General features: G+C 48.7%; 1 protein-coding gene across 5 annotated transcripts in view; it reads left to right on the top strand.

Annotated features, from left to right (window-relative positions):
• Positions 1–13,514, top strand: part of TBC1D5 (TBC1 domain family member 5) — a 529,649-nt gene extending 516,135 nt beyond the window's left edge. For all 5 annotated transcript variants that reach the window (XM_020289588.2, XM_076005553.1, XM_020289677.2 and 2 more), the window contains 3 exons: positions 3,432–3,511; positions 4,302–4,457; positions 9,486–13,514. In XM_020289588.2, the coding sequence (XP_020145177.2) occupies positions 3,432–3,511; positions 4,302–4,457; positions 9,486–9,779 (530 nt within the window). In that variant the 3' untranslated portion in view covers positions 9,780–13,514. The remainder of the gene's footprint in view (positions 1–3,431; positions 3,512–4,301; positions 4,458–9,485) is intronic.
• The last annotated feature ends 206 nt before the right edge of the window (positions 13,515–13,720 follow it).

Below are 13,720 nucleotides of genomic sequence, written 5' to 3'. Positions count from 1 at the left end.
GGAAACTAATATAGCTGCTAATAACATAAACCTAGGAGGGAAAGGAGAATAAATAAATTAGATTATTGTTTTTCACAAGTAAGAGAAGCCCAGAGGTAGATAGTCTAGGAAGATATGGTGGCTCCATGATGTGCCCCAGGCTCCTCCTTCTAAGCTGTGGTTTTCATCACAGCTCTTGCCTTTATCACCACTTTCCTTCTCAACTTACCCCTGCAAGCATCACCATACTACTCTTGAGTAGATGCATTTGTGGGAGGCTCACAGCAAAACAAGGCATCCAAGAGAGGATGGCTAGGACTTCCTGGTTCACAATATTATCAGGCAGTATGGCCAGTATGGATTTTGTAAGATTGCGTGTAGACACTGATACTTCTGTAGTGGGATAGTAAATCTGTGTCCCTAAACTCAGGTATGCTAAAATCTTGCTCTAAAGTTCCATTGTTCTGTTCCCACCAATGGCAGTCAAAGGACTTCAACTTGCCAATTAAAGACAACTCAGTCTCTTATAGGTAACCATTTCATCTGAACAAATGCTCATACTTAGTTTCTCTACTCTGTCTCTTCTCCCTGCCAAGATGGTGCCAAGGTTCTGGGATGGGCTCACATGTTTCTTTGTTTGAAGAATGGCCTCTGAGTGCCCACCAGTCCTTGTTGGCCTCTAAGGAGAGCTTTGTTCCTGCTCTGGGTCTCTGTTCCCACCGGAGCCACTGGCTGCCCCATGAGCCTGTAGTCTATGACTCTAAAGGCTGTTGGTCTTTGTTGCTGCCATTACCTGGCAATGTTGCCAGATCTTTTTGCTTCAGGATGTGTTCCACCACAGACTATCTAGGGGCAGGCAGAAGACCTCACGTTTGGTTTCTATAGACTTATCCTTTCTGCTGGCCCCCTGCGTTGTGGGTATGGCCTCCAGGGGCCAACTTCCCATTAGATCCTTGGACTTAAAAAGTCAGCTGTGCTTCCCCTAGATGTCCTGGTGCTCCTGCCTCCACTGGCTGAGCTTCCTCGTAGGGCCTGGGAGCAGTTCCCACGGTGGCCCTTGCTTACCCAGCAGGAGCTGGGAAACCTGAGCCCACCCTGCAGCTCAGCAGGGACAGAACCCACTGCCCAGTCAAACCACCCAGTGCTATATGCCACGCTGCCTCAGCCAGCCCTCAGGCCCTCACAGCTCCACCTGGAAAGCCACAGCAGCCTCAGTCCTCTAAACAATGGTCCCCAACCTTTCTGGCACCAGGGATCGGTTTCATGGGAGACAGATTTTCCACGGGCAGGGCAGAGCTCAGACGGTGATGTGAGTGATGGGGAGCAGCTGCAAATACAGACAAAGCTATGTTCCCTCACCCCAACCCCGCTCACCTCCTGGCATGCTGCATCCCCCCCTCCCCCAGTTCCTAAGTTTCATGGACAGTTTTTCCACTGCTGGCGGGGAGGGTGGGACAGTGGGGCTGTGCAGCCCAGTTCCAAACAGGCTGCAGACCAGTAGTGCCCCACCGCCCAGGGGTTGGGGACTGCAGCTCTAAAAGACCCACAAAATAGCTTCCTGTCAGTTTTCTGCAGTTGGTTGTTGTTAATGTCTTGTTGAGTGAATTCTATTTTGTTTTTTTTATTGCCAGAGAACAAATTGTTACAGGCTTTTAAGGAAACTAAAAACATTTGCTCTCTAATTATATCTTTTATTCTATTCCCATTCAACTTGCTTTCTTGTTTTGGAGCAGCCTTTCTATTAGCCAAAACTCCAGTCAAGTTTTCTTAATAAATAAAAGCTGCTGTTTTTCTGCTGTGGTATGTGAGAGGATTTGTCAGCATGGTTCTTATTGAAGATTCTAATAAATTGTCGGGCTGGAAGCATGTTGATGGTATCAGTCTTTGCCTTGCCCCTTACTGGAAATAGTTTTTGGAAATATGTAGAACAGCAGTGTTTTGAAATGCTAGTTCCAAGAGTGTTTTTCATGTTTGTTCCTTCAGTCAGTCAGTAAATACTTAACTGTGTACCTGTAATGTACCGGCCATTATTTTAAGGACTGGAATACAGCCTTGAGCAAGAACATCTTGGAGCTTATACCCTATTAGGGGAGGATGGACAACAAAAAAACCAGCAAACATGTGTGATAACATCAGACAGTGGCTGGTGCTTATAAATACAGGGGCACAGATGAAGTGGTAGAGACTAGAGAGTGACTTGGGGGCTACTTTAGGCTGGGTGGGCAGGAAGACCACTCTGAGGAGAATGCTGGACAGAAAGGCGGACAGTGAGAAGGAGCCGTCTGCCTAGATGTGGAGACAGCCTCGGGCCGAGGGGCGCAAGTGTGCCAGCTCTGCCTCGGCCAGCGCGACACGGAGTGAGCGAGGAGTGACACGCTGGCTCTGCTCGCCAGAGGGGCCAACGTGGAACTCAGGAGTTCAGGCAGAGACTGGGACAACTCTGTTGAGTGAATGACTAAGAATATAGCATGTAACACATAAATAGGGCACTTTTAAGGCCACCAAATATAAGAAAGCAGCCGTTGAGAAGGGTGAACATACTTACTGTAGTGATTCTCAAATTGGTGCCCCTATCGGTATCTTTTTAATTGTGTTTTAATTGTGCCCTCCCCTATCGACACATTCTCTTGTACGGCCCTCGGCTTCCACTGCTTCCCCTGAGCTCTTCTGAGAATCCTTCAGTCCCTGACGGGGCCGTGGGTGTCCCACAGGCATGGGGAGGTGGGGAGGGCTACAGACCACCGCGTGTCACACATACCAGTGGGCAACTCAGATGGTCAGCAGCCGGCTTGGCGGGTCCGTCAGGTCAGGTCTGGAGGAAAGACTTCTCATGTGGAGGCTGCGTCTGCTAGAGGACACAGAGAAGCAGCTTCTGTGAAGACCCTGGGCTAAGTCACGCCGATGCCATAGGCATTGTCATCTGAGAGCAACCTGTAGTGCCATCACTGCGGCCTCTTATTTTTTACATACACTGAAATAGCAACATGCTTGACTGTTACAAACGCTTAAAGACAGTTTCTTTATTAATTTCAGTCACCTGGAAAGAACTGGTCTTCAGAGAGGTGAGTGAACACCACTGACTGTGAGGCAGTGTATTCCCACACTTTTCAGCACAGGTTGAAAAGCTCCTTCCTAGCGACTGGATGAATGGTCCAGGCTGTCAGCCACATCGTATGTGCACAAGAGGTGCCCTGGTCTCTCGCTGGAGGGAAGACACCTCTGTCATTGTGAGAGCACACGCTTGTCATGTTGGAGGGAAGGCCGTGCACCTGGGCCCAGCACTGCCCTCGCTACTCGGCCCTGCAGCTCCCAGTCTTCAGTCTGCAGAGCATCCTTGCTAGGAAGAGTTGCTAGAAAATTTGGCAGAAAATTCCCAAGCTTGTCTGAAGTTATGGTGTGACAGCAGGTAAGTTATACTCATTAGTTACAAAATGTCGTTCTTCTATTTTCAGTAAATATTCAAGATGTGATATTACAAGAAAATTTGGAAAAAGAAGATCAAATTCTGGTTTCCCTGGCAGGATTAAAACAGGTATGTGCATTGCTCTGACAAGTCTTCTTTGTGTCCTGCTGCCGTGGGGAGGGCACCCTAGGGCATGCAGTACCATGACATTAGAGCCAGCGTCCCCCCAGCCTTCATTTCTTCCCAGAACCCCTTCTGAGTCTCCACCTCCTTGTGCCCCTGTTCTTTCCAGTGATTATGTCTGCTTAGCTTGTGGCCCACACTAGTTTTCCATTTCCTCTCACCAAACCCATTCTGCTTGTTCCTCACCCAAAACTGGTGTGCCATGAACCAGCATCATGTTCAGTCATCTGTAAGTTCATGGATGTTTTTGGAGCACAAGTCATAATCAGTACCTTCAGCAGACTTCAGACCCTCAAGGCCCACATTTACCTAACTTTTCAAGATCTAAACGGGACATAAATGTCAATGAAAGAGAGTGTGCTCTTCCTACATGCCTATCCGTGTTATAAACAGACCAGTGGTGGTAGAGTCATTTTAGTGGCCAAGCTGTGCAGTGGAGCTGAGCGTGTACGCAGACGGAGCTTCCTGCTTTAAGATAATTGCCAAGGATGTGACCCTCGTGTCTTACCCTGTGAGAACCTGGTCATTAACGCCCTGACATTTTCCTTCGTCATTGTTTTGCTAAAGTTAGATTTTTTTTCCATTATTTCTTTCGTAATGGTGTAAAATGTTAACATCCATGCTATAAAAAAAAAAATAGTTGATAACAAGCCTAGTTTAAATGTATGAGAGATTTAGCTAGCATTTAAAAACAAACTCATTCATCTTTTTCATTTACTTTCTTATTTGAAAATAGATCAAAGACATTCTAAAAGGTTCCCTGCGTTTTAACCAGAGCCAGCTAGAGGCGGAGGAGAATGAGCAGATCACCATCGCGGACAACCACTACTGCTCCAGTGGCCAGGGCCAGGGCCAGGGCCAGAGCGACCAAGTGCCCGGGACCACCAAGCAGGTATAGGAGCCCTGAGGAACATGGGATGTTAATTCAAAGGGAGCACGTTCATATAAGTTCTTCAAAGTTATGATTAACAAAAACCCTACCGGAGTTATTTCTAATTGCCATGTGTGAAGTTCAATTTGAAATGCCACAAGTAGCCTGAGGCAGGAGTGCTGGGTACAGCTGTACAGGTTGTACACTCTGGTGCCGGAGGGGGTGCCATTCACAGTGATAATGACGGGAAGAGTGTCTCCGACGCCTCCATTCCAGTGCTTTCCTAGTGCAGTCTTGAGTGGATCTCACTTGGCTAGAACATTTTTGGCCGAAATTACTTTCTTGCCTTTGTGGGAAAGGGCTTCTCATTAATGTCTACCTCTAAGGCAGGGGTCAGCAAACTTTCTGTTAGAGTCAGAGAGTAAATATTTTAGGATTTGCAGGCCACATGTGGTCATCTCTATCATATAATTTTTTTCTTTGTGTTTTGTATTTGTTTTTTATATAACCCTTTAAAAATGTATAAGCTGCTCTCAGCTTGAGGGCCATAGTAAAGCAGGCCACAGGCCAGCTTGGGCCATGGTTTGCTGACCCATGCTTTCAGCGTGTATAATTTATTCTAACAGAATCACATGATTTCACAGCTAGAAAGAATCTTAAGAGCTTTCTCATGTGCTCAGTCCTGCCTGCCCCTTTTGCCAGTGGGAAAAGGAAAGCCAGAGGGCACCCAGGCTCCCTGGGCAGGGGCCCCGCTTGCCAGGCATTGTGTGTGCAGAACCCCCGCCCCAGCCTCAAGCTCCACCTCCTGCCTCACTGGGAATATCTGATAAGACTAAAAGATTGCTCATTTCCCATTTATATTTTAAATTCCAAATAATATTTTTTAAAAATCAGTTTCTAAAACTGCATTGTAAAAAATGAACATTAGCAAAATCTTATCTAAGTCACTTTCTCAAGAACTAGCATTCATATGCTTGAAAATTATTTTTTGTGTGATTTTAAAACAGCAAAATGAAATTTGAATGGGAATTTTTTCAGTTTTAAGGGCACTCTTCAAGAAGAGAGAAATTTGTGGTTAACTTACTTTTAAAGCTGTATGAAATTTTCATGAAAAACTTTGACTCTGCATTCTCAGCCATGTGAATACAACATCGACATTGCCACTTTAATTTGATTAGTTTCTCCAAATTCTCCTCCCTGCATAGATGTTTATTTTTTTAATAATTATTTATTCAAAAACTTTTAAGCATAGGCCCACCCACCAACCATTTTTAACTGACAATTTTATTTAAAACTTCAGCATGATTTTTTAGTTGAATGTGTAAAAATACTGCAGAAAAAGACTTTTCAAAAACACTAATGAATTTGCTAAATTTAAAACTTCTTGATTATACTCTGCATACGTCTCTACCCCTTCTCTGCCATAGCCCCTTCCCTGTGGCTGTTAGCAGTTTATAAAAAGTACTCCTCAAAAAGGCTTCACTGAGGAAGGGAGAAATAGGGAAGCCGTGCTCTCCTCTCTCCTTCAGAGGAAAAAAAGCAAGAGAAATGCCAGATGCAGGCAAGCAAGTCAGACAGACGAGCCTAGCGTGTGGGGCCTCCCGCTGCAAAGCCCAAGGATCTGGGCTACACTGATAAGGGGCCGAGGAGTCTACCAGGCAGGAAGCCTAGACCACCTTCTTCCTATAGGAGCCTGTGTCCCAAGCCGTGGGGGCTGCCATCGAGCTTGGAGCCGGCTGAGTTTTCCATCTCACTGTTTGTGGGAAGAGGCAGAGGGGACGCTGGCTGTGGACAGGCTACATGCATCCCGAGTGTGCCAAGTGGGAGTTCCCAAGACTTACGAATGTGTTTTGAGGACCCGCTGTGCCAGGAACTGGGTATCCAGGCTGTGGGATGTAGCTCCTGCTTTCGTGAGCGTCCAGCTACGGGGGACAGGGCTGGGGGCGCAGTGCGCGCTAGGCAGGCTCTGGAGACATTTTATTGAGATGTAAGCACCACGTTTTGGGCCTGTGACAGATTGTGCCTTAGCTCATTCCTAACTTAGGGACGGGTTGTCTTTGCGTTCTTGGTTAATCACTAACGTCTGTCTAAAGGATAGTGCAGAAGGACCAGGCTCCCTGCCCAGGGGCAGATGGCCCGTGGCCCTCCTGCTGTCCCCTTCCCATCAAGAACCACGGAAGGTTCTTCCTCTGTAGAAATGCACATGCCCCCTCCCCGGTGTGAGGTTGGTGGTGACAGGGCTAGTATTGTTCTTTTAGTTTGATTTACACATTTTATCTCCCTCTCTAAAAACAGCAGAGTTGTGAAACTGCGTTCTGTGGAGTGAAAAGAGCCACACTCTCTACTTCCCTTCCCCAAATCTGTCCTTTGGGAAGCATTTGATGAACTCACTGAAATCCACAGCAGTGAAAGGCAGGACTTTGTTAGCCAACCCATCACATGCTTTCTGGCACTTGGTCCCATGTTTTTATCTGTATATTGTCTAATATGATAGCCACTAGCCACTTGTATTTATTTAAATTTAAATATATTAAGAGTCAGTAGAACTAAAAGCTAGAAATTCACTTCCTCGGCCACACTAGCCACTGTTCAAGTGTTCAGCACGCACACACATGTGGCTAGGGGCCGCTCTGTTGGATGGCACAGATGACAGTATTTCCATCATCAGAGAAAGCTCCTCTGAACAGCGCTGCTCTGCAGTTGACTCACCTGCTTCCTGCATGATCCTGAATCAAGCCAGAAATGGGGCAGGTTTGGGGAAGGAGGGCATATATTGTGGTGGTCTGGCCAGTTTTAGACAAGCCTGACAGGTTAAAAACTTTCTGATTGTGCAAGACATGCCTGTATCTGGCAAAAAGAGACAATTGACTTAGGAATTTACAAAACTTCTGTAAATGATGTAAGTGGCACCAGGTAGTGGTTAAGGCTGCTATGGAAATCCACAAAGAAGCCATCTTTGTGTCTAGAAAAAAATTCTAGGTGGGTATCCAGATAGCAGTGTCTTTTAAATTGTTTTGTGACATTGGCCAAGCTACTAGGCCTCCTACCTGGGCTTCCTTTTTTGATTATAATATGAAGGGACAAGGAGGGGGTTGATGAAGAAGACAGTTGTGAAGCCCTGTCACCTCGAACGTGCTTTGTCTAAGTCTGTCTGTGACCCTTATCTGGGAACTGGGGGGAATCACACCAGATAAGTAGAGCCATGGTAGGGACTATCCTTACTTCTAGTCACAGGCTTTGAAAAGTATTTCTCCTCTTCCGAGTGTTGCCAACATCTTCACTGTAATCTAAAGGAGAATTAGTGATGATGATTTCTCTGTAGTAGCAGCACCACTCTAAAAATAGGGTCCACTGTATGTGCCCTTTTATTTTCAACTAAGATAAGCTCTGCTAAGTACATTCCAGCCATGCGTTGTCATGAGAGATCAAGGTTTTCATGGTCCACGATGCACATGAACAAAGTGTCCACGTTCTGAAAGTAGGAAATCAAACCCGAGGGCCTGTGTTGATTCCCCAGCAGCCTTTGGTGCTTACCACATACGGAGCTGCGGGGAGAAGCCCCACTCCCCAGTTGTGGCCTGGCTCTGACCAGGGGCACCTCACGCAGGGACAGCAATGGGAGAATGCAGTTTGATTTCTTTCCCTCCAACCCAGAGAAAAGACAGTCCTCCTCTACCAAACAGCTGTAGTGCCGTCGCAGTCACGTCCTCTTCTGTCAGAGTGCCATGTGCCATGTATTTTTTTCACTTTTATGAGAATTAACGCGTGAATACAAGGTAAACAGCTTTAGAACTTGAGCTGAAGCACCTCAAGGTCTGTTGCTCCAGCACTGTGAAAGGCAAATTCCATTTCTCTCCTCCAGCTGAATATCTTAGGTTGATGAATTGCCAGAGGTGGAAGGTCAGAGACGGAAGGCACGTGTGCCATTATTTAGCTGCTCGCCCTCCCCCACCCCCCATGTCACTGAGGGGCTGTGAGACTGAGAGAGAGGCCCGTCAGTCAGGGCTGGAGGCCCAAGCACTCAGGGGCACTTCCAGCCCAGGGGCTCCATACCTCCCGTTAGACCTGAGCTCCCTACACTGGTCCCCACCATGCCCAGGGAGGGCAGGCAGGGCTGGGGAAGAGCTGTGGGCACCACGTCAGCTGACGTCACCACCGGGTGCTCTTTCTGCCAGGCCAGTGTTGGACATCCTTGGTCGAACTATAATTTCCCTACCCCAAAACCTTTACCTGTGTTCATGGATGTTAACTTCTTTAAGTTAAAAAATAAAAAGCCACTTATAATTGCTTAGAAAGAAAGGGAAATAATTGTAGATGAAAGCAATTCTGTCTCTATACTTTTTGCCATTATACTTTGCAGTTGCCATTCTTGGTTTTCGTATTTGTAGAACCTACTGGTTACTACCATTGCCCCAGGAGACCCCCATGCGCCTACCCAAGATGAGCTAGCCATGGGATATATATGAGAAGAAACACACCAGGCCTTCTAAAAGCCATCCTTTGAGCAAAGTAGTAAAATTGCTCCAGATCTTGCAGCTCTTATTAGGGAGCCAGTCTCATACGATTCACATCCACACATGTCCTCTCACTGCATTGTGACTGCACACCAGGACGGAGGCACTGTGCTTACCCCATTTCATTTAATCGAGAGGATTAAAGCTCAAGGAAGATGAGTGATTTGCATGGCGAAGTCCCACATGAGACTGCTAGAGACTCTGCCTGCAGCCCGTTGGCTAGCGCCAGACTGGGCTCTGCAGGGCAGCATAAATGCTGCTCTCCCTGCAGTTCATGAAGCAGGAAGTTTACTTTGTCCCCCTGGGAAACCAGCATTGAGCTTCAGGAGTGCTCAAAAAGATGCCACTGGCCCTGTGCCACTGGTAAGTGCCTGGGCCTCGGGCCAGCAGGCCCAGACACTACGTCTTTCCACGCTAGAGCGAGGGGAGAGGTGGCCTCACCGCCCAGGGAGTATTCCCAGCCTCACAGGGGCCCCCACTCAGTTCTTTGCCAGTTTCTTCTTCACCCACCTGTACTTCTGACTGTGTTTCACAGGCCTCTGCAGAAACGCCAGCGTGTGCAGATAGAGGGAGTTCAGATGACTTCATCCTGGTTTCCAAAGAAGACAATGGGGGCAGTGCCAGAGGGCCCTTCTCGGGCCAGGCCCAACCTCTGCGCACCCTCAGAAGCATGTCTGGGAGATGCCAGCCCCCAGCCTGCTCCCCACTGGTGTTCTCAGACCCACTGATGGGCCCGGCCTCAGCTTCCTCCAGCAACCCCAGCTCCAGCCCTGACGACGACAGCAGCAAGGACTCTGGCTTCACCATCGTGAGCCCCCTGGACATCTGACTGCCGTGCCCCAGCCCTGCCTCACAGGCATCTAGCCACCCCCTCAGTGGCCCAAGGCCAGGCTGAGGCGCCCCCAGCGGAGACCCCTCTGAAACCGATGCTTCTTCCCAGCATGCATTTGGCATTGGTACAGCCCATTGGACCCTTTAGAGAGAAGCAAATATGGCCACAAAGCACAGACTTACCTTCACCAAATGCAGACAGGGCCCTCCAGGCCCTTACGTAACCCTCACCCGCCCTTGCTCTGAGTGGGAGCTGGATTAAGTACCCAGTATCACACTCACAATCAGAAAAGACCAAGCCACAATTAGAATCACTTCCTCTGCCCCCTTCTCCCTGACTAAGAAGGTACGGCAACTCCATTGATTATATCAATATTTAGGAAAAGGAGGAAGAATTGGTTTCAAATCTTCCCTCCCTCGAAGCATCAGGCATAGGAAAATTGTTTGATATCAAGAAGCTTCCTCTGTGGGAATCTGTGTCTCAACCTACCTGATTCCTACACTGGGAAGCCATATCACAGAGCCAAATGCAAATAGAAGGAACTAGAACCAGTGGATTCTAGGGCTGGAAAAAACCATTACTGACCTCTCAAAGTTACAGTGCTCTTTAGAAACAGACTAAACTTAGGAGTCATATTTAGGTGTGATGTGGTGTTAGATCTTTTTTCGATTTGTTAAAGAATACATTCCCAGTCCTCAGGCTGAATTGACTTTGGTCGTCACTGTCCCTCCTTAAATAATTATATTTCACTATTAGAACCGTTCACAGCCAGAAAACATGGTCACTTTAAGCCAGTCTTTGCTGCACTGATTTCAAAAGTTGTAAGAATATTACTATCCTTGAACTGGAAAATGTGACCCTGACTTGATGGGATAAATATCTTTCAGATAGTAAATTTTCTGGTTAAGTTTCTCTAGGTTCAGCTCTGTACATACCTATCAACTGAGGAGTAAAGGGAAAACCCAAGCTCATTCCCATCCAGAGTCAGAATCCCACCCTGGCCTTCAGGTAGGAGGAACAGGGAGAGACCTGGAGTCCTTCTGTGGGAACAAGGCTTCCGAGACGACATTCCAGATGCCAGGAGGATGCAGAGTTTGCACACAGCCCTTCCCCGGCTGGGAGCCGAGTGGGGAGCTGCGGGCGTGCTCAGCTTGGAGCTCTGCGTCCGTGGCACCACTGCCGGGACGGGTCTGACGTGCGGTGCCTCCTCGGGCCTCTGCGCAGATTAGAGATTCTCCCCCTTGACAGTCAGAAGCTTGGGAAACCGTGGTGGGCACAGGGCATCGCATGAGCTGTTTCTGTCCTTAGAGGAGGAGCTCCCTGGAAAGGACGCTGCGCTCACCTTTGCCTGAGCAGGAATAAGACAGGAATGGGCGGCCGCTGCAGGGAGACACGGCACCTGCTCCTGCTTCAGGCAGGGCAGCCCTTGCTGGCCGAGCTGGCTCTTGGAGCCTGTCCTCAGGACAGCAAGGCCTCTGGCGCTGGACGCTTCATAATAACAAATGAAAGCGAAGTGAGAGGGAATCCCTTTACGTCCTTCCCACGGCCAACCGCATATCTCTACAGACAAATGGGACAGTGACGTGATTTCCCTCTCACTGTCCAAGAAAATGGTGATGACTCTCGAGTCAGCTACTACAGAGAGGGTTCTGATTCGCTCTGCAATTTGTCCTTAAACTCGAGCAGGGAAGTCTGCTCTTACCACCTCAGTGTGTAAGGGCGAGCAGCTGCACTGGCGTTGCGGATGACGGGCTGCCTGGCCTTCCCCATCGGGCAGCCGCTCGGCAGACGCGCTGGTGAGCTCCCTGCTCCTGACCGAGTTGTCCTCTCAGCACCTCCAAGGTGCTGCCGAGTACACGCCCACGTGGCGGCACTTTGTGAGCCCCAGGGCCCCCATGCAGTGAGTGGCCTTAGAACTGTCCGGGGGTGCCACTGGGTACTTTCTCACGAAGGACTTGGCTTGGGGAGGTGCTGGTGTTTTCGAGTCTAAGGTGAGAAGTGTGGAGCTGTCCCCTCTAGAGGAGAGACTGGAAAGGACCACAGAACTGCCACCTTCTGGCAGCTGGGCGCTGTTGTCTGCGCCTCTCGCATTTCCTCTGCCCTGAGAGGTCGAGTCACGAGGGCTGAGTGTCAGTGGCCACACAGGAGTCGCTGCGCACCCACCACGCCAATAAGGCTCTCGGCTGGTTCCCTGCAGCTGGCTGGGTGTTAACGGTCACTGAACGCTCCCAGCCCTGCCCACACGCCGGGGACAGGTCCTCTCCGTGCCGTGCTGCTGTGTTGGTGCCACATGCGGACCAGCGGGCTCCCCTAGAGGTGGCGTTTGTGTGGCCCCTCCTTGGGGGAAGAGACCCGCGGGGCCCCAGACACAGGCCGTTCCCACACGTTCACATTCAGAGAATCGCATTACTGTCCTGTCTTTTCTAAGTGACTTTTTTTTATTCTTCATAGTTGAACATTGTTTGCATTTTTATGAGTTACAGTGCTATTAAAGAATATGTGTTCCTTTTTTTTATTTTATCAAGTACTTATGTTTAATTGCACATTTAAAAAGTCCTGAATATATGAAACCTCTTTGTTTTTCCTTAACAAATGTGGTAATCAGTGGAACCCCTCTTGTGCTTTGATTATCAGCAGTTAAGTACATCTTATATATGTAAAGCTTAGATTAATTCCCATTGTCAACTACTCTTTTAATACATGCGCCTGTGTGTTTCAAGCATTCCTCTATGATTGTATTGGAAATTTCAGTTAAAATGTATCTGTGAACATGACATGAGAGTCACAGACTAGAGAAAGGGAGTCGTCGTCGTTACTTGCCTTACCCTGTGTGTATGCCAAGGGGTCATATAACACTTCAAGCATTTAATTATACTGGATAATGCTTCCAAAGACGGCCTCCTGCTAATGTTTAGTGGTGACTGCAATCTGAAAAAAGATAATATCACTGCAGAATGAATGTGACTGTAAAAATAAGCCAAGATGTCCCTGGGACTCGCCTCCCCTGCCTATGACCGAGCTGAATCTCCTTCGGCCGTCAGTCCCCGGGCAGCGCTGAGGAAGCCGCCCCGGGGTCTGGTCGCCTGCCCTTAACAGGAATGCTGCCTTTACTTTGTCAGAACGCCGAACAAACGTCAACCTCGGTGACAGCTATGCTGTCTCCTGATGAAAACCTGCCATAGTTGATCCAAATTTACTATTTTGTCTTTATTGAATTGTTGTTTAAGAAACTGCCCCCAGGGTTCATTACGGGACAGAAGCGTGTCTGGAGGACTCTGTCCCCACGTGCTGAGTGGCCGCCCTGTGGAGCCATGGCCAGTTCCGTCCCTCCTCCCCGGCCCCTGCGTGTCCAGAGCAGGAAGGCCGGGAGCAGGGAGAGGGGCCGGACGGATGGAGGCAGCAACTGGCCGGCCAGGCTTCCTTCTCAAAGGCCAGCCCGCTGTCGCAGTGTTACTTTGAAAGGCTCTCTTTTTATAGTGTTGAAAAGAAATGTAAAGTTCATCTAAACAGGCTTGAGACCACTTCAGTGTAAAAGCTGTCATCATAATTTTTCTCACAATGGCACAATCGGTCTGATTGATGGAATACCCAGTTGTGCCATTTATATCCTATCGCTTTTTTCTCATCCATCTTCATGCTCTAACTCACATTGGTTTAAAGAAATGATTTATCCTTTTGGCAAAGTGATCCCATTCTCTATGGTTATAATAAAAGACTAATGTGAAACCGAGACTGTAGCCTGACTTGTTCCAGGCCGGGGGTAAGGGGCAGGAGCGGGCCGGTGGGAGGAGCCGCCTGCAGGGCCCGGTCAGGTGGGCGCGGAAGAGGGGCTGTGCCCCAGCCGGGAGCGGGGGCCGCCTCACTGCACCCCTGCTCAGGTCCCAGGCCTGCCCAAGGCTCACACCCAACCCTGTCATTCCCTTCCTCTCCGACTTGGG

Source organism: Microcebus murinus, chromosome 1 (assembly GCF_040939455.1).
Source record: "Microcebus murinus isolate Inina chromosome 1, M.murinus_Inina_mat1.0, whole genome shotgun sequence".
Classification (NCBI taxonomy): domain Eukaryota; kingdom Metazoa; phylum Chordata; class Mammalia; order Primates; family Cheirogaleidae; genus Microcebus; species Microcebus murinus.
The sequence above is the reverse complement of the archived record's forward strand: the minus strand, read 5'-3'. Positions and strand labels throughout refer to the sequence as shown.